This window comes from Rhopilema esculentum, chromosome 6, assembly GCF_057945365.1.
Source record: "Rhopilema esculentum isolate cy_ngs chromosome 6, ASM5794536v1, whole genome shotgun sequence".
Classification (NCBI taxonomy): Eukaryota; Metazoa; Cnidaria; class Scyphozoa; order Rhizostomeae; family Rhizostomatidae; genus Rhopilema; species Rhopilema esculentum.
In genome coordinates, this window is record NC_142820.1 from 634274 (window position 1) to 661481 (window position 27208).

General features: G+C 34.7%; 4 protein-coding genes across 4 annotated transcripts; 1 reads left to right on the forward strand and 3 right to left on the reverse strand.

The window, feature by feature from the left end:
• Positions 1-3313: 3313 nt before the first annotated feature.
• On the reverse strand, positions 3314-9735 carry LOC135686510 (beta-sarcoglycan). The gene is made up of 7 exons (XM_065202756.2): positions 9292-9735; positions 7609-7809; positions 7200-7382; positions 6821-6860; positions 5879-6045; positions 4383-4526; positions 3314-4267 (listed from the first exon to the last, which is right to left on the reverse strand). Exons 1-7 carry the CDS (start codon positions 9292-9294, stop codon positions 4073-4075), a joined length of 933 nt encoding a protein of 310 aa, XP_065058828.1. The 5' UTR covers positions 9295-9735; the 3' UTR covers positions 3314-4072.
• A 2629-nt stretch (positions 9736-12364) lies between these two features.
• Positions 12365-16940, reverse strand: LOC135686004 (uncharacterized). Its single transcript, XM_065202147.1, has 5 exons — positions 16102-16940; positions 15075-15204; positions 14287-14393; positions 13058-13154; positions 12365-12549 (listed from the first exon to the last, which is right to left on the reverse strand). The coding sequence occupies exons 1-5, from the start codon at positions 16938-16940 to the stop codon at positions 12439-12441; spliced, it is 1284 nt and encodes a 427-aa protein (XP_065058219.1). The 3' UTR covers positions 12365-12438.
• A 70-nt stretch (positions 16941-17010) lies between these two features.
• LOC135686005 (small ribosomal subunit protein eS1) lies at positions 17011-21601 on the forward strand. The gene is made up of 6 exons (XM_065202148.1): positions 17011-17147; positions 17539-17642; positions 18748-18938; positions 19635-19843; positions 20254-20363; positions 21435-21601. The coding sequence occupies exons 1-6, from the start codon at positions 17089-17091 to the stop codon at positions 21557-21559; spliced, it is 798 nt and encodes a 265-aa protein (XP_065058220.1). The 5' UTR covers positions 17011-17088; the 3' UTR covers positions 21560-21601.
• LOC135686006 (dnaJ homolog subfamily B member 9) lies at positions 18793-25273 on the reverse strand. The gene is made up of 3 exons (XM_065202149.2): positions 24932-25273; positions 24303-24662; positions 18793-23091 (listed from the first exon to the last, which is right to left on the reverse strand). The coding sequence occupies exons 1-3, from the start codon at positions 25155-25157 to the stop codon at positions 23024-23026; spliced, it is 654 nt and encodes a 217-aa protein (XP_065058221.1). The 5' UTR covers positions 25158-25273; the 3' UTR covers positions 18793-23023.
• Positions 25274-27208: the final 1935 nt, after the last annotated feature.

Below are 27208 nucleotides of genomic sequence, written 5' to 3' on the forward strand. Positions count from 1 at the left end.
TTATAGAATCTTATTGTTTATTGATGATCACTTTGACCGCTCTCGTTATGTTATTTTCTATTAGAAAATATTGGAAAAATGATAAAATTGCACAAAAACACAAAGGTTGAAAAGGCTGTCTGTAGCAAGGTGGGTAAATAGTGGGAGAGCGACAAAGATAATAGTATATAAACAAGAGACCTGTTCCCTCAGAAGTACTCCAGAAACCAAAGAAGGATAAAACGATATTTGCAATAAAAATTTTACAACCAGCCCATTTATAACAGCCATGAGTTTTTTAAATCCAAATATTGTGTGTAATGACAAAGCCATTTAATACCCATTTATGTATGGATATTTTCGTCAACATTTTCTCTATGTTTAAAATCATTTGTGATAGAAGAACTCAGCTGTATGATGGTCACATATGCAGGTTGATATTTTGTTATGTTACCCCACCCTCCCTAACCAGGAATACTCGATCACGTTAGTAGAAAAATTCTACGATTTTCCCTCAGCACCAACATTGCCCCTCTCGCCCTAATCTTGTGCAGGCGTCCCTGGTTGGGTATAAAGCGCGTTTCAACCTGCCATCCCCCCACCCACCCCCACTAACACAGTTAAATCAAACGATCAGAGCACAACGCTAAAGTTTTTGATTTATTGCCTTATCCGCTACTTCAATTAATCTTCATCTCGTCTAGTGACTAAATTACGTTGAATAATATCGAAATACATTGAGATTTCTTTTCTGCAAACAATGATGACCTAGCCTAGAGGATGAATATCCGGGCCAGTGCCTTATGTTTTGTAGTTACTCAAATAGGAAAAAAGTTTTGCTCATAAAGGATGTTGCAGTAAACAATCCGAATGAAGATTTTGTTTTAATAATGTGAAAATATTTTCATCGATAATTTTAGAAAATAGCGACAGAGAAAATCAAGAGGAAGAAATATCTTGATAAAATGAAAAAAATTTTAGAAAAATTGGTGCACTTCTGTTTTCGTCGAGATTGGCAAAATTAGGGGCCTTAGAGTAATTGGTTCGGGTGTACAGATATTATTTGATGTTAGCTTGCAAATTTGGTTGTTCGATAATTTTTTACTGTATTTTGATCGAATTTCATTTGGGTTTAATTCCAAGTTTCGATACCTCCAAAATAAATTGTAGTTATCTTTGCGAATGTCATGCATTAATATCCATGTTGCACACAGGAGCTTCAATGTAGTAGATTAGAAAGTAAGTACCCTCAAAGCTCAATAAAAGGGTGACTTCATTAGTTTTCGATCTTCAAAGCAAATTACTCCAATCAACTTTGCTGATTATAGATTACTTTATCTAAGTTTTTATTTAATAAACTGCCCTATGCAACGAGAGCATGGTTGAATGGTTGATATGTGGAGGGGGTAAAAGCTCGGAGGTAAGCTATGCTTAATTTTGGACGGGGACGTGCCATTTTGGTTGAAATTTTGGACCCGTAATTTCGCAAATGTCTGAAAAAATGTGAACCCATAATTCCGCAAACATGATGAAAACTAGACCAATTATTCTGCAAAGCAAAAAAATTGTTAAAGCACATAAACAAGCATTAACCAGATTTTGCATGTCCTTTGCCCCAAAAGCTGAATAATACACATATTTCATACTTTTATTTCTAACTTGACATTCATTTTGTTAATGCTATATCTCCCTGTTAAAAATTTTGCAATATTTCCGAAAAATTGTATCCATAATTCTGCATGTTTCTACAAATGGTACCCATAGTTCTGTACAAATTTAAAAAATTAGTACCGATAATTTCGCATTTTTCAGAAAAAAGGTACCCCTAAATAATGGCACGTCCCCATACCTTCAAACATGTCAAGGCATCCCGCCCCGAGGGTAAGAGCATGATATAAAGTTGTTGATATCTCAAGTGGGGCAGAATATCTCGTTTTGGTAGGAATGGCAATGTCTGTCTTCTAGTACCTTTATATTATTATCAATCAGAACTCTATGTTATTTTATATGCTTTTCAGAAACCTTAGACCATTCATTGTAAACAGTAGATGCTCACAGTTTCAAGTCATGCCAAAATTTCAATTTTTCATGAGAGTAGGTCTTTGAATATAATAGAAAGAGGAAAGGACCTAGGATGCTGCCTTGGGGAGCACCATTTGCTACGTTTTTCAGGTAGAATGTTATTGATACTGACTTTCAGAATTCTATTAGAAGGATTTCATTAGAAATTAATGAGGACAAATAACATTGTGCTTCTCCAAGAATTTTGATAATCAATGGAGCATTATCTTTTCAAATACTTCATTGAAGTTTGGTAAGATGCGTTTAGCTAATTTTGCATCATCAGCACAAAACTGGCGCCTTGATAAAACGTATCAATAATTGACTGCTTTAGCTTTAGGACAGTTTTGTAGTAGATTGTAGATAATCAAGAAATTAACAAGGCTTCTTATGAGAACCTCAATCTACAATGCTTGGAGATCATGTCTTCGTCAAAAGTTTCACGCTTGAATTCTTTCTTGTGAAACGTAAAACAACATTTACGTGCAACAAGAACAAGCTACATTCTTTTTAATGAAATTCAAGTTCTGTATAGTATATTTTCCCGTTGCCGTGAGAGGATCTCCTAATTGAAATTTGATGACATTGTGCCTTTTTCCGTTTAAGGAGCTATAGATTCATAATTCGCCATTCTGCCCTAAGGATATGTGCCCCCTCATTAAATAACATTGCTGTTTTAAATATCGAAACATTGTCCAAATTTTGCTTTGCAGACGGCAGATTCAGAAAAAATACATGATACATGTTCCAGGAAATTTTAGTTTGCATTCCTTGTTGAACCCTAATTCGCTCATAAAATGCATTGTAAAATTGCTGAACACAGGCTCTAGATGTTAATATTCGCGATCATAGTCTTATGCCATGATTTCGCATTAGAGATGGGTCATAATATAAGCATTATCTTTGTTCCTAAAAGAGGGTTAGATAGTACCGAATACCATATTATTACTCTGAATATGGATAGATGGATGAATAATATCAGGCAAGTTAAAAGCGCATTTCTTATAAGTCAATATAATATGATACGAGCTTCCCCATCATCAATTTGTGTCCAGCAAAGGACAATCCTTTGTTATTGAGAAATGGCTCAGCCAACTTTAGAAACTAGTCACCTTGTTACATACAAATGTCGCCAACTCTTAAATTACTGCAAAGAATTGTCTATGCACAGGAACCATATTACGAATGAATATAATGGATTTAAGAAACAATATGCGCCTATTCTCTAAGTACGTGCTACGTAAGAAACATCAAACAAAATATACAACTCAAGAAATACGACAATATCAGTATAAAATAAGTCAGAGCTTTACAAATACGGCTATTTTAAAGTCTAAATTATTTCAAAAAAACAAAGCCTTGGTTACATATAGCAATATGTGGTCAGAACACAATATGGGAAAATACATTTCACATTAGATGAAGATCCATCATCCATCAATTCTGACTTCATACAAGACATAGACACAAAATTAAGAGACAATTCATATGGATAGCTCTTTGAACTAAAAGACCTTCATTTATTACAGACAAAACAAAACAGCTGTCATTGTCTGTTCTACGGTAAAAAACTGACTGGGAAAACTTCAGCTTGAAGCCCATAAAGAAAAAAACATAACTATTAATAGTAATTTAATAAGACAAAGTTAGGTGGCAGTTACTTTATTTGTTAAATACTAAAGATAAATTGACTAAACTACTTATTGTTAAATATTCTATGCCGCTATGGATACAGTTAATAAACAGTTGGTGAGGTGTATAGTAAAAAAACATGACTCAAATACAAATGCTACCGTATGGGTTCTTACAGGCATATGATTATAAACCTTTCTTTGGACTGGCCATAACTATACAAATTGTTCAGATTTTTCATCTACTGTAACTGAATCCAAAATCTAAAAGTTACTCATATTAGTTAAAAGATTACTCATTTCAAAAATGCAAAAGCTACCAGAAAGCTGTTATGATACATGTTACATTGATATTGCAAGAAAATTAACACACAAAGGTGAGGCTTTACAAGGACACAGCTTCATGCACATGGGTTTGTAGAGGCTGTTGAGCATGAAAGCCCTTTCCCGTCCACGATTCGTACTTTGAAAAGTTTGCCACTGCTAGCACAACCACATAATCTATATCGGTGGGGGTTGAGGACTTTGTGATGTTTTGATGAAGTGTCTTTCAATTTTGATCGATCAAGTTGCACCGAAGACCCCATTCTTAGGCTCTAAGAAAGGAAAAAGATATATTTAGCAACTTGGATGTAACATTGACGTTGACTAGGCTAGTTTACAGAAAATTGGTAACAGGGATAAAAATGTGAAAAATTTAGTACGGCTTACACTCTTAGAGTCTTCAATGTTTATCTTGATATCACCATCTGTTTCAAACTGGAACAGCTTAGAATCCATGTAAACACCTTCACTACCAGTTATATTTATAAACCTGCCAGAAAACGTGAGGTCTTTTTCATCATCAGAAGTGATCTAACAGGAAAAAACAAGGAGGCAAATTATGAATAGTACCATGTTTTTTCTATAAAAATGCACTTATCAGGCTAAAAAATGGTCGTCAGGCAGTTGAGAAATATCATTGCCAACAACATCAGATATTTTATCAAGCAGGTTCGTTCTATCAGGTGAATATTTGCAGCAATGCAGGAAAAAGTGGATCGTAGATTCGACTCCTAAGTCACATTCACACATAGGGCTTGCACAAGCAAAGTTATGATTAGATCGATGTTCGCGTAAGTCAGAGTAATGAACTCGAAGACGGGTTATGATAGACGACCCACGGCAGTTGGTAATACCATGCAAACATTTTTGAGTGGGGTGAGTCTTAGAGATTAGTAGCTTTTTGGCCTTTTTTGAATTCGGATATTGTCGGAGCACCTCGGATTTCGGGGCAAAGGTCATTCAATGCTTGGATACAGAATGGGAAAAAACTTTTAGAAAATCTTTAGGTATGAGGTGTTCCTGCTCTAAGCAAGGTAGGACGACGTATTTTATATTGTAGGAGATTTTTATCAGGGATATAATTGCGCAAATACTTGGGAGTCTGATTATTGACAGTCTTGTAGAATAGACAAAATCTGCGGTACCATCGTCTGTTACGTAGCGACTCCCAGCCGAGCTCCTCAAGTAGTCTGTCCGTGCCTGTGCCCTTCCACGCCCCACTAACGGCCATTGCTGCCTTATATTGTGTTGATTCTAATTTACATGAATAGGATATGCTTTGATCATGGTAAATTACATCACCGTAGTCAAGGTGTGGCCTAACATATAGCTTATACAATTGGTCAAGTACATTTCTTGGCACATATCTTGATAAGAAGCGAATGATTCCGATTCCCCTATTGGCTCTTATGATTGCTTCGTGTACATGCGCAGTGAAGGTTAGTCTTTCATCCAAAATTAGACCAAGATGCTTGTGTTTGTTGTCAGCAATTATTTCATGTTCATTGAAAATAAGAGGGGGATGCCATTGGTTTTGCCTTTTAGTCGAGAATAAAATTTCCTTTGCTTGCTTAGTGGCATCGGGATTGAAAATCATTTTCCATTGAAAGGCCCAATTTTGTATAATTGTCAAATCATGATATATGTTAATTCAAGTTTAAATGTTTAAAGGCTAGGCCAAGTGTACACTTATAGATTAAAATATACATATAGATTAAAATGAACAATAAACATTAACACCAATCCTACCATTACCCTAAGGGAAGTTTCAAAAAGGATGATGACACAGCAGTAATTATACTATTCATTGGATAGGAAATATACTGTTCTGCAGCACATTCATAAAGCAAATTTCTAACTGTTCATGACAAGCATATGCTCACCCTTGGAGTACGAAGACTGTTTGTTGTTAGCATATCTCCAACAAATCTTCCTTCTTTCTTTAGTATTGAGTTGTGATCTAAGTGGAGTATCTTCTTGCCTTCAAATGGGTCAGCAAATGTGAAACTTCTTTTAATCTTCAAATCTGTACCACTAGGTCCAACCAAAACTGCAAAAATGTAGATTTTTCTTTGAAACAACAATTTCAAAATTGAAAGTTTGATATCCCAACCTAATCAAATAATAACATTGATTTTGCAAAAATGCTTACATTGATTTTAGGAATATAAAGGTTTCAAATCCAGCCAATTAGATAACCAGCCCTTACATGGCTATGGTAGGTGTGAAAAGGTTGACAACCCCTGCCATGTCTTGTAAAAATTATGCTACACATGCAGCTATTTGTCTATAGCTTTTCCCCAATCAGTGTCCATTAATAAGGAACTGTTATATTTTAACTAACTCTAGAAAAAGACCTGTACACTTCCTTGTAAAGACTGGCTATCTTATTATATAAAACAAATATAAATGAATATAGAAACAAGTGAGTCATTCACATTTGGCAAAAGCCAAAAAGAAAAGTTTCTGAAAATTTGGAACATAGTTTAAATAACGATTTAACATGTGGTATTGAACAAGCAAAACTATCAGTTCCTTAGGTAACGTTTGCATGAAAGCTTGCAGCCATCTCCATATGACAATATCTCGGTGGTAACGTTTTGCATGAAAGCTTGCAGCCATCTCCATATGACAATATTTCGGGCTAACTACCAACTTTGATACCAACAGTAATCAAGTTTCTTGGTTTGCATTTATGAACTGGCTGCATGTAGCTTTGGCAGTTATTTCTTTGACACATAATTGAACCAATGTTATCATCATGATTCTGAGCTTATTTGATATCTTTTTTAAAACTTACTAATAAAAATGTTAAGTGTGCAGACCTGATGGAGAATCTTGAAATTTCCCTCCTTGAATGAATACCTAGAAACAGAAATTGAGGTTGCTGGTATTACTTAATATCATAAGTCTTTAATCTCAGCAACAACCATGTTTCTGGATTAATAATTTAATTAATCAGGGTAAAAGCAACCAAGTTGGTTGTTTCCTTAAGAGCTCATTCATTCAAATGAACCAAGAACGTTTAAACAATGATTCTAGCAAACATATCTTTGGGAAACATCAAAATGAAAGCTATAAAACAAAATCAACTTTAGAAAAATGTATATACTTCAATGCTCAGGAGTGAATAGCATGTTACCAAACAAAATTAGATACATATCACTTTTTTCTTATAAGTTCAAAATAAAAAAGATGCATTACGCTCTGGCCATCTCCATCAATGTTTATGTTTTCATTTGCATATCCACCAATGACATCATCAAGTGGGTATACATATTCCATATCTGTATCCTGATGCCATTTTGTTTTTCCGTCTTTATAAAATGAGATACTTTCCATACCTTTATGGTTGATGTTATCAATGTATAATATGACAATCAAGATCTGCAAAGAAGGGAAAAAAATATTTATAAATTTTATGTTGCACCTTTATAAGTACTAGCCATTATACAGATCCATGAAGCCTATTTTTCTTAGTACAAAAACAAGCATACCCTCAATTGGACATAGAAGGATGAAATATTTTCATATAAATAAGCATTGCAACAAATGCTTAAATATTGCAAGTTATCTGCCACAAGAATCTGTCATAAATGTCAATATGACTTACCACAAGGTTTGCAATAAACAGCAAGAGCAATATCATAAGCAGGAAGAGCAAGACATAGACTTTTCTTCCTCTAACTCCTGTTCTTCGCAACTGCCGTTCATTAACATCAACAGCTCCTGCATCATAATTCCTGCTATGCTCGTCATTAATTTTCTTTTTTTGCTTTGACTTTTCAATCATGGATGCATTATTTTTGGCTACCTAAATGCAAGCAAAGATCAAAAGTTCAATAAATTTTTTATTGATTATAATAATAAATTGCAGAGTCATTCCATGTCAAATTATCTATAAAAGTCACAAATTGTCACCCACCCTCTTAGGAGAAAACACCTCACCTAAAATTTCAGCACATTAGAGAGATAATTGGGCCATTTTAGGGCATGGTCCACCCAAATTTTGTGCCAACAATAAATAATAGCATTAAAAGTCTAGCCAATCACAGACTTTCTACATTTTGTGACTAGCCAATTTAATGCCATTTCTTGCAAAGATTGCAAAATTGTCTTGGGCTTTTGCCTTGAATTAGGCTTTTGAACCATATAAATATCATCAATTGTATATACAGCAAATCTGAGATAATTTGAATTATAAAAAAGTAAGAAAATTTGTTAAATTAGTCATACAACCATTTTATATGCAAAATTGCTGGTAAAATGTTTGTTAAAACTAATCACATATCTTTTCAAAAACAAATTGAAGTAGATGCCTAAGATGAAAAATGGCGGTATCTCGGGAACACCTTGACCTATTGCACTGAAAATGAGGTGTTTTCTCCCGAGAAAGAATCAATATTGTAAGATTCATCAAAATCTGAGAGGGTGGGTGACACTGACCTTAAATTTGACATGGAATGACCCTGCAGTCTAATAAACCTTTGACAATGATAACAATAAATAGGTCCCAAGACTCTCAAGGAGAGGGTATGGCAGACCCGGCCACAAACATTTTGGCAAACAGGCAGTTCCTTGCCTTCTTGCGGTTTGTATCAGGTGGCTTACTTAACAATACACAACTGCAATTTTGATTATAAAGATATTTTTAGGTGATATGCAATATGCAAATCTGAAAGCATGAGTGAAAACCATGCACATCATAAAGAAACAATTTAAGACAAGGGGATTTTATAACTAAAACCTTAATTAAACATAAAATAGTATTAATATGATGCTATGATTTGTTTACTAGTTTTTCAAAGAAACTAGATGTCATCACCCTATACTGTATGTCAGGCAAGATAAAAAATTGCTGGGTAAGGCAATTTAGAATCATTTAGAGTGTTAAAGAGTAGTTGAAAAGTGGATAAACTATTTGAAAACTAACAAAAGTTTTGTGTTTTTTATGTTTTTTGTGTTTTTAGCTACTAAGAACAATTCCAAGTCGCAATGACGAAAAGGAGAGCCCTTACGAAACAATGTAAAAAACTACCTGCTTAGCACTAATGCTTGAAACACGACATTATTACAAAAAGTCACCGACAATTTATGATATACTAAATCGACAGAAGATTGAGAAGAACCAAAATTCTCAGGCGAGTTGATAGAGTGATGAGGCCCATGTGGGCAACTGCCTGCCTAAAACGGTCAGGGCCTGGAAGATGGCTGCTGCCTTGAGCGGTAATTTAGAATGGAAATTTTGCAAGTTGTTAATGTCTCCAAACACAAGGAGATTTTCTTTAGATCTTACCATATTGACTGTTCTCGCTATAAAACCGTTCTGAAGCCAGCCAGGCTAGATTGTCGCAAAGTCGTTTCTTGCAAACGCCTAATACAACTGCGTGGTTTGATCACCAGCTCTTGCAACTTGCAGTTGACTATTCAAAAAGATGATATTGATCTTGTCCATAAGCTGAATCAGCTTCTCAGAATGTTTTTAATGTCAGATTAAACTTGCGTTCTTTTGCCTCAGCAAAGCGCCCTTCCCATACTGTTGTCGTTGTTGTCGTTGCTGCGGGCAAATCAGTTTCACCTCATCGAAGCACAAGAGTTCAAATAAAACGAAAAACCCGTGGCCTATGTCTTACAAATGGGATTTGTTTATGCCAAGATGTTTGTAGCCTAGACTTTTGGCTAGATTTTAGCCTAGATATATTGTGGAAGGTTTATGTAAACCTTTTAACTTCCCACCAGGCAGTGGTGGAAACTCATTTTTAAGGGCCAGGTCGAACACGGAATGCGCGGAACACGCGGAGCACGCGTAACACGCGGAAAAGTGAAATTTTCCTTTAGTTAATTTGATGACAAGACAGGGCATCCGACGAAGCGGGGCCTGGGGGCCTTGGCCCCTCACTTTCTTGCAAAACAATAGAGTTTTTTTCAAAATCTTTTGTTATGGATGTCAAATTTTCCCTTGCCCCCCCGCCCCCCACTTTTCAACCTTTGTCGGAGCCCATGCAAGAGAGGTATGTAATGATTTATTATGCTTTTGATAAATCGATTGATTAATATGACTGATTATAAAAGGTTTCGGCGTTCAATTTTTACCCTCGTTCAAAATCGAAAACGCAGAAAACGCGGAAATCGGTCCCAACCGATTTCGCAAGGAGTCTTCATACACAATCTTGTCTGTGCTTGGTAAGAAAACAAATTGGGGACATTTGATAAGTACCTTCCCGGTATGACCGGTAAAAATATTGGAAGATTTGTGCCAACGTAAGATGCCAATGTCTAAGACAAACTGCGTTGTATTCATAACACTGCTTTGAATGGCGTTTGCTCTTGCAGCCACAAAATCGGTGATAAACTTTATCAAAGGGTTAATAAATCATTATATACCTCTCTTTTCATCAAATTTGGAAATATGATTGGTTATTAGAGGTTTCTGCGTTTTCCAAAGTTTACGAAAAACAGCGCTATATACTACCAAGACTCCTCTAATTTTATCTTGATACTACTGTGTTTAAACTGACAATCTAGCAAAGTCTGGGATCTAGAGCTCTCGCTCCCAAATTCCGTCTCTGCCACCTTGGGTGAAGTTCCAGTGGCGGAAATTCAGGCTTTCACCTGGGGAGGGGGGTGCTCAGGCCCCTCTCTGGCCCACGATTTATTGCCATTCGTGAGCAAAAATTGCAACCTAAGGTGCCATGTCATATCCACCTATCCAGCGTCTGTTTTTTTAATTTTTTTTATTTATTGAGTGGTGTTTCCTTGTTGGTAATTAACATCCATTCATGAAAAGATTGCCCTAGTCCATAAGCAAAAATTTAAATTAATTGCAAGAGATGACTGCAAGAAATACTCAAGGCAATCTAAAAGGCGAGGTCGCAAAAAATTTCTGCACGCTACGCTCGCAAGGGACCTCGTCTTTCAGTTTTGCTGCAAGGCCTCAGAAGCCTTTCGGCGGTCCTGTTAGTAAGATCAACGTGCTGAACTATTTGAATTAATGAGGGTCTAATTGCTCAAAACTTGAATATCTCCGAATATCTCATTGCTCAAAACTTGACTTCTATAACATGGGCCCCGACAAAGGTTGAAAAGTGGGGGGGGGGGGGGGGCAAGGGAAAAATTAACACCCATCACAAAAGATTTTGAAAAAAACTCTATTGTTTTGCAAAAAGTGGGGGGGGGGGCAAGGCCCTGTGTAAAATCGAAGAAAATACCCTCAGTTACTCGAAAATCGAAGCGATGATTGACTAACGAGAACATACTCTTTGATAAACAAAATCAATTGCGTCAAAATGCCACACCCAGAAATGGATATATCTTAGATTATGCCCTATTTTGTCGGCAAATTGGTAACTGGCACCCCACCCCCTCTCAAGCGAAAGTGCTTAGCGACGGCCCTGGCCTCAGGTAGTAACTTTCCTGTACTTGTTTATTGCGACACGAGCATCTGCAAGCATCATCAAAGACTTGTAAGGCCCTATTCTGTTTAATTATTGAATGACGTCTTTTTTCTTACCCAGAAAAGTTTAGAGCGTTGAGAATATTGAAAAATCAAGGGAAAAGATATACAAAATACTTTCTTAAGATGTCTTTTTTCTTTTAGGGACATTTTGTCAACAAAGCGAGTCCCCCCCCAAAAAAATAATATCCCTTGATTTAGGGAACAAGGGAACAGTCATTGATTGCTTTTTCGAAAGGAACATGGGAACCTGTACCCCCCCCCCCCCCCCGGGAGATCCTCAAGATTGTATTGAATTAAAATATGTTTGCTACCTAGCTTCCGAAGGTAGTTTTAGGACATTGAAAAGCTATGCTTATCGAGCAGTATCCTGGTCCTTCCACTCGATGTGAACACACCTTGTGAGTCCTACGCTTGGAATTACAGAGAGGTGACAACTCTCCTTACACTAAGAGAAAGTTTTGCATGTCAGGGACTTAAACCATGGACCCTTGGATCTGTAGTCAGCAAGCCAAACTACTGAGCCATTCTCAATACAAATCAACCACAAAAACCAAAATCATCATGAAAAAGCAATTATAATTTTTGTCATGAACTTTTTGCCTTGCTTGTCCAGCACAATGTTTCATATATACAGCATGTTGTTTATACAATTCAATAAATTCTGGTGATCTCCCTGTTTTTGGCCAAATCTTGAAGCTTTTCTTAGAAAAAATCTAAAATCTTCAGATTTTTAAAATTTTAGGCTGACAGGTCTAAAGACAAGCCCAAAAAACAAGAGAAGAGCGTACAAAACAATATCATGCAATTGAAATTTGGTCACTGAATGCAATCAACAGCCAACTGTAAATGATGGCAAAAATATCCAAATTGGGAACACAAAAACAGAGTCACAAGACACAAAAATTCAACAAAAAAGGTATTAATACACCAATATGTGAATGAATGCAGACCACAAATTGATAAATAACTTCAAGAAGGAAATCATTATCATCTACGTTTGTAAATGCATGGCTTTAACCTGATGTTCAAATGTGTTTTTGATTTGGATTTTCTCACTTTCATGAATTCCATCAATACAAACATCTTATTTGAACAGTCCTGCAGAGAAACACCAGGTTGTTGATCAGAATTTTAAAAGAAAAATAATTTCTTGACAAAGAGAAACCCTACATTATATAGAAATGAAAATAAAAAAATCCAGTCAGGAAACTAGACATATAATTTGTAGCATTAGCTCTAACAGAAAGCTGACTATCATGAAAGTTTGCCATCATAAAAGTTTGCCATCCTTCATGGTTGCCATCCTAAAAGTTGGCCACCATGCTATCACATACAAGGAAAAACCAAAGACTATTTCAAGGGTTATCTATTTTCTAGATAACAGAAATTAGTCCTCTACAAATTAAAGAAACATGCCTAAATACATTAGAAATTGAAATTAGACTGAAAGTCAAGAATGATGCAAAAATTGCAACAAAATTCAATTAAATTGCTAATAATAAACAGCTTTTGCAGCACAATAATGGATTTTTTCAACATGTGTTTGAAAAATTAATCTTCAATTCTCAAAATAAGTAGAAATATTATCATAAGAACTCCAACATACTTTTGAAACACATTTGAACCCTAGATCGCAAATATCTTTGACAAATTCTTGAATATCCAAAAAGCGACTAGTGACCTCAGCTATTTTTAAAACACCCCTTGAAAGAAAAGAAACAGTTCAATCAGTGAAAAAGCATGATAACGAGAAAGCATCAAATTAAGCAAGATTACGATTTATTGGTAATTTAATAGATTCATTATGATTTGCAACATGTATCTTTAGATTTGAAACATAAATTAGTTTTAGAAACTTATTTAAATTTTTCTTAACCATTCCTAGATAACTGAATTTTTTATAAACCATCCTTGGGTTAGTCAAAGTTGTCCACAAAATCAAGGCTTTCAGAAGGTACAAAACAAACAAAATTTCTCCAGTTTAATTGATGACATATCAACTATGAGAAAAAGTATTAATTCATGTAAAAATTAACAGTAAAAATGCTCACTTTTTTCTTAATTCTTGTAATTAAAAAAAGATTGCTAACATTGAGAAAAGACAGGCATCGCAGAGCATTGAGAGAAGTGGATGGGGGGGGGGGCTAAAACCGTATAAAAAGAGGCTTTATTGGTAGTTTATTACTTAATATTTGGCATATTTTGCAAAAGCTAAAGCCCCCTAGCCCCACCCCTGCTCAGCGGTGCCAGACAGAGGAGCTTTAATCAAAATAGTCGCTCTAACACCATTTTAACTGCAAACTAGCGAAAAAGGTAATAAGCTTTGAACGCATAATACTGCGGCAGTATTTCTACCATTTTCAAAAAGGACCCTGATTTCATTTGGATCTCTATATGCTCTGATGTTGAAACAAAGTCCTGGCAATTTGGTCACAGATCCTTAGAAACATTTCTTTACTAATTTTACAGCTCCATGCTTGACACATTAGTATGTGTTAAATTGTGTTGTTCTTTTAAAATTATGTAAACCTTCTTTGTTTATCAACACCTCAATACACTTTTCCATAAAGTGGTAAAGCCTTCAAATATTTTCACAAGAGTATAAATTAAATCTAAAATGCTATCAGGTCTTCATAAAACTTTTAAGATCTACATTTTATGGATCATATACCTTTGCATGCTGTAACTTGTAAATGTTTATGATTGCTGGCATGCCAAAAATTTTATAGCACCAGGGCAAGGGGGCACCTTATCAAGTGACCTTTGCAACTGTACTCTTAAATAATATCAATTATGTTTCCATTTTCATCCTTAAAAGGTAAAAAAAGGACATACCCTTGTTTCAGAATTCTGTTTCCTTCTTTCAAAAAGTCAACTATGTTTTTACCCATTAAAGACAGGCAGAATACCACAACATCAACTGTCTCATTTCCAAGTGGTACCTAAAATAAAATTAGTGAGATTTTTCCTGTGAGATTGTTCAACTCTATTATATTGGTACTACCTTGAACAGTACTAGAATTACTCAAAGCACTAACAATAATAAAAACATAGGGCATTTAATTCTTCTAAGTACATCCTTTATGTTTTTTTGGGCTATATGTTTACTCTACTAGTCATATCACCCCTCTCCAGTCAGTTCAAATTGCTTTACATCATTTCTCTTAAAAATTGCATGTGGTTTGTAAATTGACAAAGATTTTAGGAAGAGAATGGTTGAAATGGCTAATAGCCATGTTCTCTTAACAAATAATGTTTTGGGGAATAAAGGAAAGGCTAGAAACATGATAGAGAAGAACAATTGACAGAATGTATCTAAACAAGACATTTTTTATAAAAGTACAACAAAGATACAAGATAACTTCATCAAAATAATGCGATGTTGATTATTATGACTATAATCAAAAGATTATGGTGCTTGGTGTTGTCTTTGGCTGAATAAATCAAATTTACTGTTTACTATTCTGTTGAAAATTCTTAATTGTTGCCTAATGATCAAATTAAGCAGTGAACACAGTCCTTGTCTCTGATTTAAAAAATCAATACTCAATGAATTAATGATTATTGAATATCAAAATCAACACTCAATGTCATAGTTAAATTGGTTGGTGATATGGTATTACCTTTGACATGTCACAAGCAGTGACATATTCATTTTGAGCTACCAGATCAAAGGAGTACACTTTTTGCTTGACACTTTGAGCAATTTTTGCTTCACCACACCCCAGGTCTGCAACAAGTAATTCTGCTGGTCTAAACAAAACAAAATGGACAGATAGACAAAATCCCTTTCTACAAAACCTTGCAATATTGCAAAATAAATGTGATTAAGTTACAATCCAGTTTCAGATAAAGCAGGGAGATTTCATGTTTTTAAATCAAAGAATTGCATCAATCAAGAACACACATTTGAGACACTGAGTAGGTTTTACACATAAATCTATTAAAATCAAACTTTCTAAATTTTCTGAAATTGGTAATGAAAGTTGGCTTTTTACAACAATATCCGACCCTAACTACTGACAGAAGGCTCTCTATTCACATTCTAAGCAAATTTTCATATGTTTGTGTTAGAGCAACGTCATTTCTAAAAGACTAAACACTCCACGAACAGGCTGATTACTCCAAGAACACCCTAAGAACAAGCTATTAAGCCGGTGAACACCCTTTAAGACATATACAAATCGGCATATCATTCAAAAAATTTGGCCAATCAATCAAAATTAATTTTGGAGCAGGAAAGGGCCTGATAAGTCTAATGCTGTTGGTATCACAGAAAGGCTTTTGATGCACATTCTTAAACATCTGAATATGACACTTAAACTATGATATTCTAGAACTGTGAGAATCCGGTCAAAATTGTCTTACATTCCTAAATCAGGTCAGATGAATCTCCACAAATATATATTATCAAAGGCTGTAAGAAAATTGTCTGTCTTAGCCAATTTCTAATTTACCCAGGGTATGAATTTTGGCTTAAAAGGGTAGAAAATCCAATTGGAATTGAAAATTAGTCCAATTTAGTAGAAATCAAAATTATCTGGGGTACTACTAAATGGAATTCAACTGTATATAACTTGATAAATAGTTTTCTCCAGCTTATTTGGCAGTCTTTATTTATTGTACCAGCAACACCTAGTAAGAATTTACCTTTCATTCAGATATTTTATCATTAAATCATTTGGATTTTGTGGCCATGACTTCACTTGACTTTGAAAACCATGATGATATATATCAAACAAAGCTGGATCCTGTGAAAACATCTCAAAGGCATCTTTACTTTCCTTTGTGTACAGTTGTTCATTAAGCCAACGAAACTGTGCACCACTTAACTTGCATTTCAGTTTACTTTTAAAATCTCTTTTTCCTGTTAACTTCTCTTTAGCAGAAAAGTCTAAACCATTTTCAGCTGAAATAGTACTTGAAATACTACTTGCTGACTTAATCCTCTTAACAGTGGGTTGATCCCTGGTTACAGCTGGGAAATCAGGTTTCCCTTCTTCCTTGTTTGCTAACTTTTCAGGCAATTCTTTCCTTTTAGCTATTGGTAACATGGAATCACAATCATTATTTTGTTCCATACTTTCAGCATTAATTAAACTACATTTCTTAGCAAGTCTCTTTTTTTTCTTCTTTCTCTGAGGTTTTTCAGAAACGCTGCCATTAACTTCTAAAGTCGAAGTTGTAGTTTTCTTTTTGATTCCATCTTTTAATACTTTGCTTTCTTTTTTATTGCCTTTATTACAAGTTATGTTTTTGTTTTTGTTTTGCAATTTACTAAGTAGACACTTCAGTCTCTCATTCGGATCTTCTGGCAGCATTAACTCGTCCAGGTAAGTTGTATTGTTTACATCTTCTAGTACAATATTATCTTTTTTCCTTTTTCTGGGAGGTTTAGGAATCTGGCAAAATACTTTCTGTGCAATAACTTCTTGATTTGAGTCAATATCAATCCAATTTGGAACTTCAAATGGGTGATTGTCATCCATTTTCCCTTAGTTCACTGCAGATCTTCACAACGAGGGCAGCTCCTGCCTTAGCACTCTGGTGTAGCACCTCCGCATATTCTCCACGAGGATGTAAGGGCCTGGAACGGAATTGGTAGCCCTCTTCTCAGTGTCAAATTTTAGGCACATCATGGCGGTCGGCAAGAACAAGCGACTGTCTAAAGGAAAAAAGGGAACTAAAAAGAAGATGTGAGTTTATAATATAAGAAAATAATGAAGTTTATTGTATATCGTTCAGATTCTGCCATCAAAATAGTGACCTCCTTGATCGATTATACTGATTTGAGTGGATTCTTTTGGAGCAGTTAACTCGCTTTTTTTCTTGGCACTGTGTTACTTATTTTATTTAGTCAAGTTTGATTTTAAAGTACACCTAAACTAATACTTAGCTTCTTGGATAGTCCAGTGACTATTTTATTGCTGAAATCTGTCTAGTCAGCGACCCGTATTATCCATCGATTTTTGCTAACTTTGATATTGCAAATTTCTTAATACAATTTGTTCTCATCTTCATATAATTTTACCTTACATTGCTGTTGTTGATCAATTATTGAACTGACAAAATTCTATCATTCTTCAGTATTGACCCTTTCGTGAAAAAGGATTGGTATGATGTCAAGGCTCCCGCACTTTTTGCCAACAGAAACCTTGGCAAAACCCCAGTGACAAGGACCCAAGGGACAAGTAAGCTGAAACATTTGTGATTTTATTTGCTGGCCTACTTGCTGAATTACAGCAAAAATATTGTTGTCTTTAGGAGTCAGATGTTGCCTGATTTAGTGTTATTATGATGCTTCTTTGTTCTTTTTAAAACCTTCTCTGACTTAGCTTGTTCCTTTTCAACTACCCCACAGTTATATCAAATGCAGATAGTGTTAGTAGATGGCAAAATGATGAAAAAGAATACTCGTTTGGCTTCAAAATTCTATGTGATGTAGGAAAACACTTTTAAAGCATTAGTACAACACAATACACATCAAATGGCTCTGCTGATAAGTTTTCTCAAATTTAGAAGCAGTTTAGTGAATGAAGAAACTAAGCAATCTATACATAGAAATGTCCCCTCATATCTGCTGCATGGGTAAAATAGCCTTTGTATACCCGTTTTATATCTGCAAGCAAGTCTCAACCATTTCTATTGTCGCTGTTGAGCTATGGTGGTCAGATTTTTCCCTTTGCAGATTTTGGTCAGATGAGGTTCAGATTTTGCCCCTCAGCTCTCCCTTTTACCTGTGTGATCCCTGTAGGATTTTGCTAGAGGCTATGAGTCTCTGCAAAAATTGTATAAGTATAAGTATATATATTAGATTGCATATTTATAATCATTCTTGCTTTCAACCAGAAAGTGGCAATTTTTAGCCAACTAATTGTAACCTCAGTATAATCTGAAATAAATGTATATATATATTTATTGTACAAGGAAAATAAGGAAAAATTTATTTTATTTTTCTTGTACAATTTTACCCTCATTTCAAGTTTTATTGTCACATAGTATTTATTGTTGCAAGCTAGTATTTTTATGGAATCTTGATAGTAACCTCCCTCATTAAAGCGTTTCTTGTCTGCAAGCTATATATAGCATAAAACACATTTATATACTAAATAAACATTTAAGAACAAGCGATGACCTTATGTTAAATGAATTAACTAGGTAAGACCTAATATTTATATTTTTACTTGGTAACTATCAACTATTAGGAAGTACAAGTATCCCCAAAAACTGTAATAAGGAAAATCTTTTGCCCACATTTCAAAGTTCATTTAACAAAGTTTGAACCCACTTTTACAGAGATTGCATCAGATGGACTAAAAGGTAGAGTTTTTGAAATCAGCCAAGCAGATTTACAGTCAGATGAAACTTCAGCTTTCCGAAAATTCAAGCTTATTGTTGAAGATATACAAGGACGCCACTGCTTGACAAACTTCCATGGTGTCAATATGACAACTGATAAACTCCGATCACTTGTCAAGAAATGGCAGGTAGGTTAATGAACATACATTGATGCATTTAAATTTACAGAGGGAAAAACATGTATTTTGCAAAGTTTCCTCAAGATAAATATCCTAAAAAATTTCTTGTAAATTATTATTAATTTTTTGATATAGCGTGATAATATCTTTCCAACTAAAGCCTTATTATTTTGCTGCTCCAATAAAAATGAAAAAGAATTTAAACACACTTTTCTAAAAGAAGGGTTAAAAAAGTGCATATGTGGGCAAAAATATGCAATTGGCAGATGTCAGTTCAGATTATTTTAGGCTTCTTTTGGAATTTCTTTTGAACATGAGGAAAACAGTAACTTTTTTATGCAAGTCTGAAAGGGGCAGTGTGTAGTTTTCCTTCACTTGACATTTTGAAAAGTGAGTAACCACAAGCATTTCCATGAAAGTTAAGCATCTAATTTTGTTTATGAAGCATCACTATCAATGCTCTGTAAAGACATTTTGGTGAGCCTCGTGGTGGAAGTAAGCTTTGAACTGACATTTCCTTGTTGGCAGGTCCCATTCATACCCATTTGAACAAATATATACAGATATTTATCAATCATATCATTAAACCACAATATTAAACATCAAACTTCTTAAAGAATTATAAAGAGAGAAGACCTCTCTTGCTTGATGCATCAATGTTAAATGATGATGTCTGTTAACCTATTTTTAATTTTGGCTTCTTAGACAATGATTGAAGCTCATATTGATGTGAAGACAACAGATGGATATCTCTTGAGAGTATTTTGTATTGGATTCACCAAAAAGAGAATGAACCAAATCAAAAAAACATGTTATGCTAAATCAAGTCAGGTTCGTGCCATTCGTAAGAAGATGGTTGACATTATTTCAAAGGAAGTAACCTCAAATGATCTGAAGGAAGTTGTCAAAAAGCTGTGAGTTTCAGAAACTTGTTTGCAATATATATATACTATTGCTATTTTGTATAAAAAGTATCAAAGAGGGCAACTTTGCTAGGGACTGGACCTATTCCTTGTCCTTTCTCTCGTTCCCTGTTGCCAAAAGAAAATTAAATGTATCAGTGGGTAAATTTTTGTGATAAACTGAACAAAAATACCTGTTTTTACATACACAATGTCAATACCTTACTTTAAGGCAAAGTAATTGCACATGTATAGAACTTCACTTCCAATCTTTACTAGAAGTTGATGAATCACTAACATTTCCAACCTAGTATCCAAATGCAGAATTAGAGGCAAAGTCTGATATATTAGTCATCTGAAATTACTTGACAGCTCATATTTGATACTGAAGTATTGATGAATATCTCCTTTTTTGAGCATAGGATCCCAGACAGCATGAGCAAAGAAATTGAAAAGTCATGCCAGTCAATTTATCCAATCCATGAAGTCTATATTCGCAAAGTCAAATGTCTCAAAAAGCCAAAGTTTGACTGTAAGTATATTTTCCTCTGTTATGCCTATTTGAAGTTGATGGAAACAAATTGTGTTTCTAAGTATTTCTGGTAGCTGGTGTTTAGGCTGTTGTTTATCATTCAATGTGTCATTCAAAAACGATGGTTTTTATAGGGGGTGCTTACCTATGCTATCTAAAATATAAACCTTATATTAAAAAACAAACATTTCAATACCTAGTAAATCTTTTCATCTGTTATCATATTTTTCAAAAACTCTTAAAGCTAGGGAATATATATTCACGGTTGTGGATCAAAGTAGACCAATCCGAACACAACAAAATGCCTATTGAAAATATTACTTGTGGAGTCCAAGGGTGAAACAAGCTTCTCCTCTCTACTCAATAGTGGTTTTTCATTTGTATGTAGATGGGTGTTTCTAAAACTGCTTGACAAAATGATGACCAGGCTTTGCCTATCATCCTAAATTTGTCATTATTTTAGTTTAATCTTGTAAATGTCCAATGGAAAAATTATAAATTTGGTTGATCTTTTAGATCTCAAAGACTACAAGCAATTTTGTGGAATAGTTTATGTCCCTAGTGCATTTGTAGGCAACCTTGCTAGAGATTGAACTGACCATGTTCTTTGCTCTCGTTCCCTGTTGCCAAAAGTGATGCATGTGTATTTGGAATTCGCTAGATTTATAAGCAGCTTAAATTTCCATTTATGCATTACATGTGATATTTCTTAAAAGCTTTGTTTTCTAACATTAACACTTACATTTTCTTACAACAAGAACTTGAGTGCATAAGAATTTTTTTACTTTTGTATGATGATAGAACTGTATACAGGATCTGATAACAATATTTCACAGTCTTATTTTAGGTTTATTCTTGTCACACTTTTCTTAAACTCAAATTGATAACTTGGTTCAGAAACCGGTTATTTTTTGCATTTATTTTGCTTGTTGTGGTGCAATAATTAATTCAGCATTATAAATGTCATTTTCAGAAAGCTTTAGAACTGCACTATGTCATAAGTAACCATTTCATAGTACAGTCATCCCCTATCACATGAGTTTCTTTAATTCTCCTTTTACTTTCATTCAGTTGGCCGATTGATGGAAATGCATGGGGAGGGAGCCACTGTCACAACCACAACCGAGGGAGCAGGAGATGCAGGCACTAAAATTGTTAGAGATTCTTTTGAGCCACCTGTACAAGAAGAAGTATGAAATGGAAATCATGTTGTATTGAAATGAAATAGCCTTGACAAAGTTATCTCCTTTTTTGGTTTGCCCCTGCTTTACAAGTATTTGGTTTCAAAAAGGGTAAATGCAAGCCAGGTTGGCATTTTACTTTACAAAGTGTAACCATATCCCTTATTTCAATATTTGTTTATACAATAAACTAGAATGCAGCTTGCAGGATCCTGGGACCTGGTGTGTGAAATCTGTCTGGAGTTTCTGATGTTTGGCTGGTGTTTAGTCAGATGGCAAAATTTTAGTCTTTTAAGAACAAAGTTTTTTAAGCCTTTTAGTGAGTTTTTTAAGAACATTGTTCAAGTAAATATGTTTGAGGCATGAAACATGTTTATTTACATATATTTGTCATACAATATTTTGTAAGGATATTGGATGTAGCAAATCTTTTTTAGGACATCAAGATATGCACCGAAAGTCACTAAGACTTTGTATGGTTATGGCTATCCCACTTTGAAAATCCTTTCAATCTCTGTTCAGTAAAGCTCCTTTTAAGCCTTGATGTCAGTTTACTCTACATTAATTTACCCACCAACAGACCAGTAGAAGGATCTATATTGGCATCAATGAATAAAGCAGAAGACAGTTATAAAAACAACATATTTCTGCACATTATCAACTTTTAAATAAATGAAATGGTACAATAAAACAGATGACACATTTCAGCTAGGGCTGTATAGATTCACAGTAATTCTGATTCAAAGGTTTCAATGTATGTAAAGGCAAAGGACTGTTACTACTGTAATTTTTTGCTGGCTAGGGCACTATCCAACAGTTCAAACAAGCTCAATCAAACAAAACCTAATTTTAAGAGATTTTTTGGTCATACTTGAAATACAATATCATGACAGGATTCGAAGCCCTCATTTCAGCAGGGTTTTCAGCTGCTATGAAAAAGACTTCACTTGCTGAATGCTAACTTCAGATTTGGTTTTGACTTGGCTTTAAGATTACACTGAAAGACTTTGAATCAATATTCATTTACATGCTTTTTTTATAAGGAACCTATATGTAGAAGGCCAAAATATTTAAAGAACTTATACTACTAAAATTGAAATCCCTAAGGAACTTTTCGATTTGAATAATTTTTATAACTGCAAGCATTAAGAACTAAAAAGCCATTTCCATTCATTTGCAGCCAATAGTCACATAGATTGTTTGCAATTTGTGTGTCAAGTGCATTGAGTAGTTTTCGTATTTGCTGTCTCGCCCCTCCCTATTGAGTGTAAAGGTTTTTTTAGTCAAAACAAATTAAGGAACTATTAAGGAACTTTTGGTACTACAATTTGATAATTTGAGGTCTACAAAAAGGAACTTTTGAAACTAGGCCTTGAGGTAGGTTCCTTATAAAAAAGCGTGTACCTAACGGCAACAGTACAAGGTATTTTTGCCCTTATACTATATAACAGCATATTAACTCCAAGTTATGAAAAACTGTTAGGAGCATTGTGTATAAGTTGTTACCATGTTCCCCATTTTCTTTGTGACAGTTCGACATGTTTGTCCTAAAATATAATGAAATTTTATTTATCATCCCTTCCTTCTTTAGTTGGTGAATAACATAGGTAAATAAACACTCATACAACTTATTTAAATAGCATAAATTGAAGCTAAAATCAAAAGCATGATAATCCAAAAAAAGTAATGCGAAACTTATCTGAACTTTGTAGCAATGCAGGTAAGGGCTATAGCCCCCGTAAGGATCAGGCAATCTTGAGAATTTAAGAAACTGTGCAGCTGAGAATTTGCAAATAAATGTTTTTTTTCAAAAGAAATGTTGATGTATTGGATTAAACTACATAGTACTTGAGTTCTTAAGAGTACAGAGAAAGCTGGGGATTTTATAGAAGATTTGTTGGCATCATAAACGCCCGAAAAACCAGGCTTGGAGCCAACATACAAGTATGCCTTTTAAAGCAAAATCAATTTTAAACTATTTCTACTGAGTAAGTTGCTGCATTTTATCATTTGTTGAACACAATCTGTGTTCTCTTGCCCTAAGTCAACTGAATGAAAGTATGGAGTGTCCTTTTGGTGTTTAGGTATCTTAACTGTAAAATTCACTTAATTTGCAAAATTCTTCTGTCTTATAAAGCAACTTGTGAAATTTGCAAGGCATGCATGGGTTTTGTATTTATGATAAGAGCTGAACTGTCAAAGCTTGAAACAGCTTTCCTAAATCAAAACATTTTAGTTTTGAGTAAAGGGAATAGCCTCAACAAGGACTGTGGAGCATATTACAGATTGAGGGGCCTAAAAGGTTTTAGGGGACTAAGCATGCTAAAAACCAAGAGCAAGGCAATTTTTTGTATGGTTTTAAGTACATTTTGGAGATTTTTTGGGGGGCTAAACCCACTCAGCCCCCCCCTACTTTCCCAGTTCCTGCTCAAGACTATGTGAGCCTATGACATTACCAGGCTCCTGAATTTGTTGAGACAAGAATGTTCCTGAATTATAGTTTAACACATAGCAAAGCATACATGCAGGCAAATTTAATGATATACACCCCTTATGTTCCATTTCATTGCTTTCATCTATAATATATTCCATTGCCCCTAAAGCCTTTCTAGCCTGTAAGCAGGCTTGACCTTTTTCTAACATCAACTTTTAAAAATCTCATGTCATCACAGTCTGTGAGAAAATTAGGGGGTAATGCATAAATTCAACATGTTAGCATAATTAATAAAAAACGATTCAATGATGCTAAAATGTTCACCTGATGACCGAGTTTCAGTTTTGGTAAATGTCTCTTGTTTTGAGCCAAAAGAGAAAAGGTCATCTCCAAACCCATGACCCCCAAACCCATGGCCCCCAAAACCATGGTGTGCAGTACCAAATAAGCTGTCCTCATCATCATCATCATCATGTTGGCTAAATATATCATCAAAACTAAACTTGAATCCACCACCATTTGACCTTCTTTTTTGACCTCCACTATTTCCAAATCCACCAAAATTTTTGAAAAGGTCATCAAAATTGAAATTAAATCCTTCAAATCCAGGTTGTTCTTTCATTCCTTCTTCTCCAAATCGATCATATTGTTTTCTCTTTTTCTCGTCTGATAGGACCTCGTATGCTGTAAAAGTCATGGGGAAATTTTACTGTAGAGAAATCCAACAAGAAAAATAGGGCATTTATTTTATTAACAAAACTCAATTTGTGTCTTAAGCATTGTCAATCGATCAACCTGGTATCAAACTTTTTGATTTGCACAATATAGAAAACATGAACTTTAAAATCATGCGATTTGTGGACTAAATAAATAGGAAAAAATCTTATGGAAACAAGGGCTTTTTGTTTGGTAAAATAACTCTAGGCCCTCTAGCATTGATAATTGAAACATACCTTCTGCAATTTCACGGAATTTAGCTTCGGCACCTTTGCTTTTGTTTTTGTCAGGGTGGTATTTTACTGCCAATTTCCTAAATGCCTTTTTAATTTTCCTGTCGGTTGCATCCCTTTCAACGCCAAGGATTTTGTAGTAGTCTTTACCAGCTTCAACCAAATGTCCATATTCGATAATTGCAAAACCAGTTATAGCTGAGTAAATAATCCACAAGTCACATTTCATGATGAAAATCTTGATTTATTCTATTTTCTCGCTATATTTGTTTCCAACTGTTTTCCCCTCTTTTTCTCTCTTAACTTAGGCCCTACGTGTGTTAGGAAGACGTCAACAAAAATTATACAGATTATAAATTACGAGGTGAGCGCTGATTGGTTGGTTATGACGCAATCTTTAGATCATAGATCCTTGTTTGATTACACTTGCGTTAATACCCTTACCCTTTTGATCTCTAACGAAATAAACATTTCAATTTTTAGAGAAATAATTAAATAAATAGCAAAGATGAATTCGATCAGCCTAAAATTCATAGTAGCTTATACATATTCGGCCATGTAGATAACTTAAGCATTTTCTGCAAGATTTTATCAAGTGGTTTGCAGAGTTTGTGAACTTAGTCGTTGACCAACCAGTTTTCTACCATTTACAGTTAATTTTGTTTCATACCAGTGATTTCTATCCACAACAGCTACTGAGTTCATTGGACATGTGGCCTCTTGGTATTTTGATGCTGAGAGTTTGTTTTGAAGATGAATATTGGTAGAACTAGAAATCAGTTTTTATTTTAAGGAATTTTTATCAATGTACATATTCAAAACTTTTGAAAATTTTGGTATCATATTTTGCAAATTTAATGACCGCACCTATCAAACTAACTGTATGTGAAACTATCGAATTACATCAGCTCTCACCCAAGCTTTACACAAGATTTCGACGAAGAAAAGTGTTCTAGGTTTAAACAAGTTTTCGAGGATAAGATCTCGAAAAGAAGATGATAAACAAAACAACACGATAGTTTCTAAAAGATACTGAACAAATCTCAGAGATATTTTACAGATTATGATCAATGTTACTGTTATGTTCTCGTTTGTAATATTGTAATGCTCTTTTATACGAGGGACATTTCACTTCAAAAAATCCCTTCAAAATATCCTCTGAGAATCCAAAAGGAATTAAAAGATCCACAAGAAATCCTTTCGAAATCCGAAAATCCCTTTAAATCTTCTTATGAATCTAAAACTATTCAGATCTCTCAAATGTTCCACTGGAGTTCGGAAGGTGCTTTAAAAAAGTGCATTAGCTAAATAGTGCCATAACTTCAGAAATGCTCAATAAATACAACAGAGACAAAAAAGTTGAAAGACAGAGTGCTAATATTGAGGTTGCTGCGCCGGAGCTTTTTTGGTTACCTCAACTATCATAAGCACTCTCTTATCAATCAATGGAGAATTCTGTCCATCCTAAACTTTTCTATGGGTTTGTATGCTTTCAGATAGCCGATAGCCGACCCGATAGCTGATTATGGACTTTTTCAAATTTGGCTACTTTAAAATAATGGCAAAAAATTAAATAAGACAAAGTTTAAAAGAGAAAATGTGTTACTAAAGACTTCTTATTAAAACGATAGCACTATTATACAACTTGCATCTAAGACACGAAGAGCAACAAATTATAAGTGCAACTAAGATTCGAAGAAAATCTCCTACTTGAAGTTAGAAGATGGAAAACAATGATAAGAAGTTCGGTGCATGAAAAATTAAAAAATGCATGCCGTTGACGGGATGAGGAGGACGAGCTTTTGGCGCCTGCCTTATGTGGAAAATATACTCCAAAGACAATTTCGTGCGGGAGAGAGCCTGTGTCACTGCATATGGTCGCAGATTAGCATCACAAAAAAGATGCCGTAAAAATATTGGAAGGCTGTGGAAATACGCAGGGGCTGTGCAGGAGGCATACTGCAGTACAGATAAGAGGGCTAAAAAGTTTTCAGTGGCTTCAACATCATAGTCAGGGAAACCTCACTGCCACTGGCCGGAGGACGGTTATAGAAACAAAGAAGGAGAAATTGAGGAAGATGGCTAAGAAATTTGAAACTAGAGGAAGTTGAAAATTTTTTATTTGGTTTGCTTTTCAGCCATGCAAAAAAATAAAAAAACGAAGTAACATTCAAAAACCTCCAGTTTCTTTTATGTGAACGGGTTCGCAAAACTGCTTTGCTCGGTACAATTTAGACATGAAGCTTTTATAATTTATATATTTAAATTATGACAGGATTT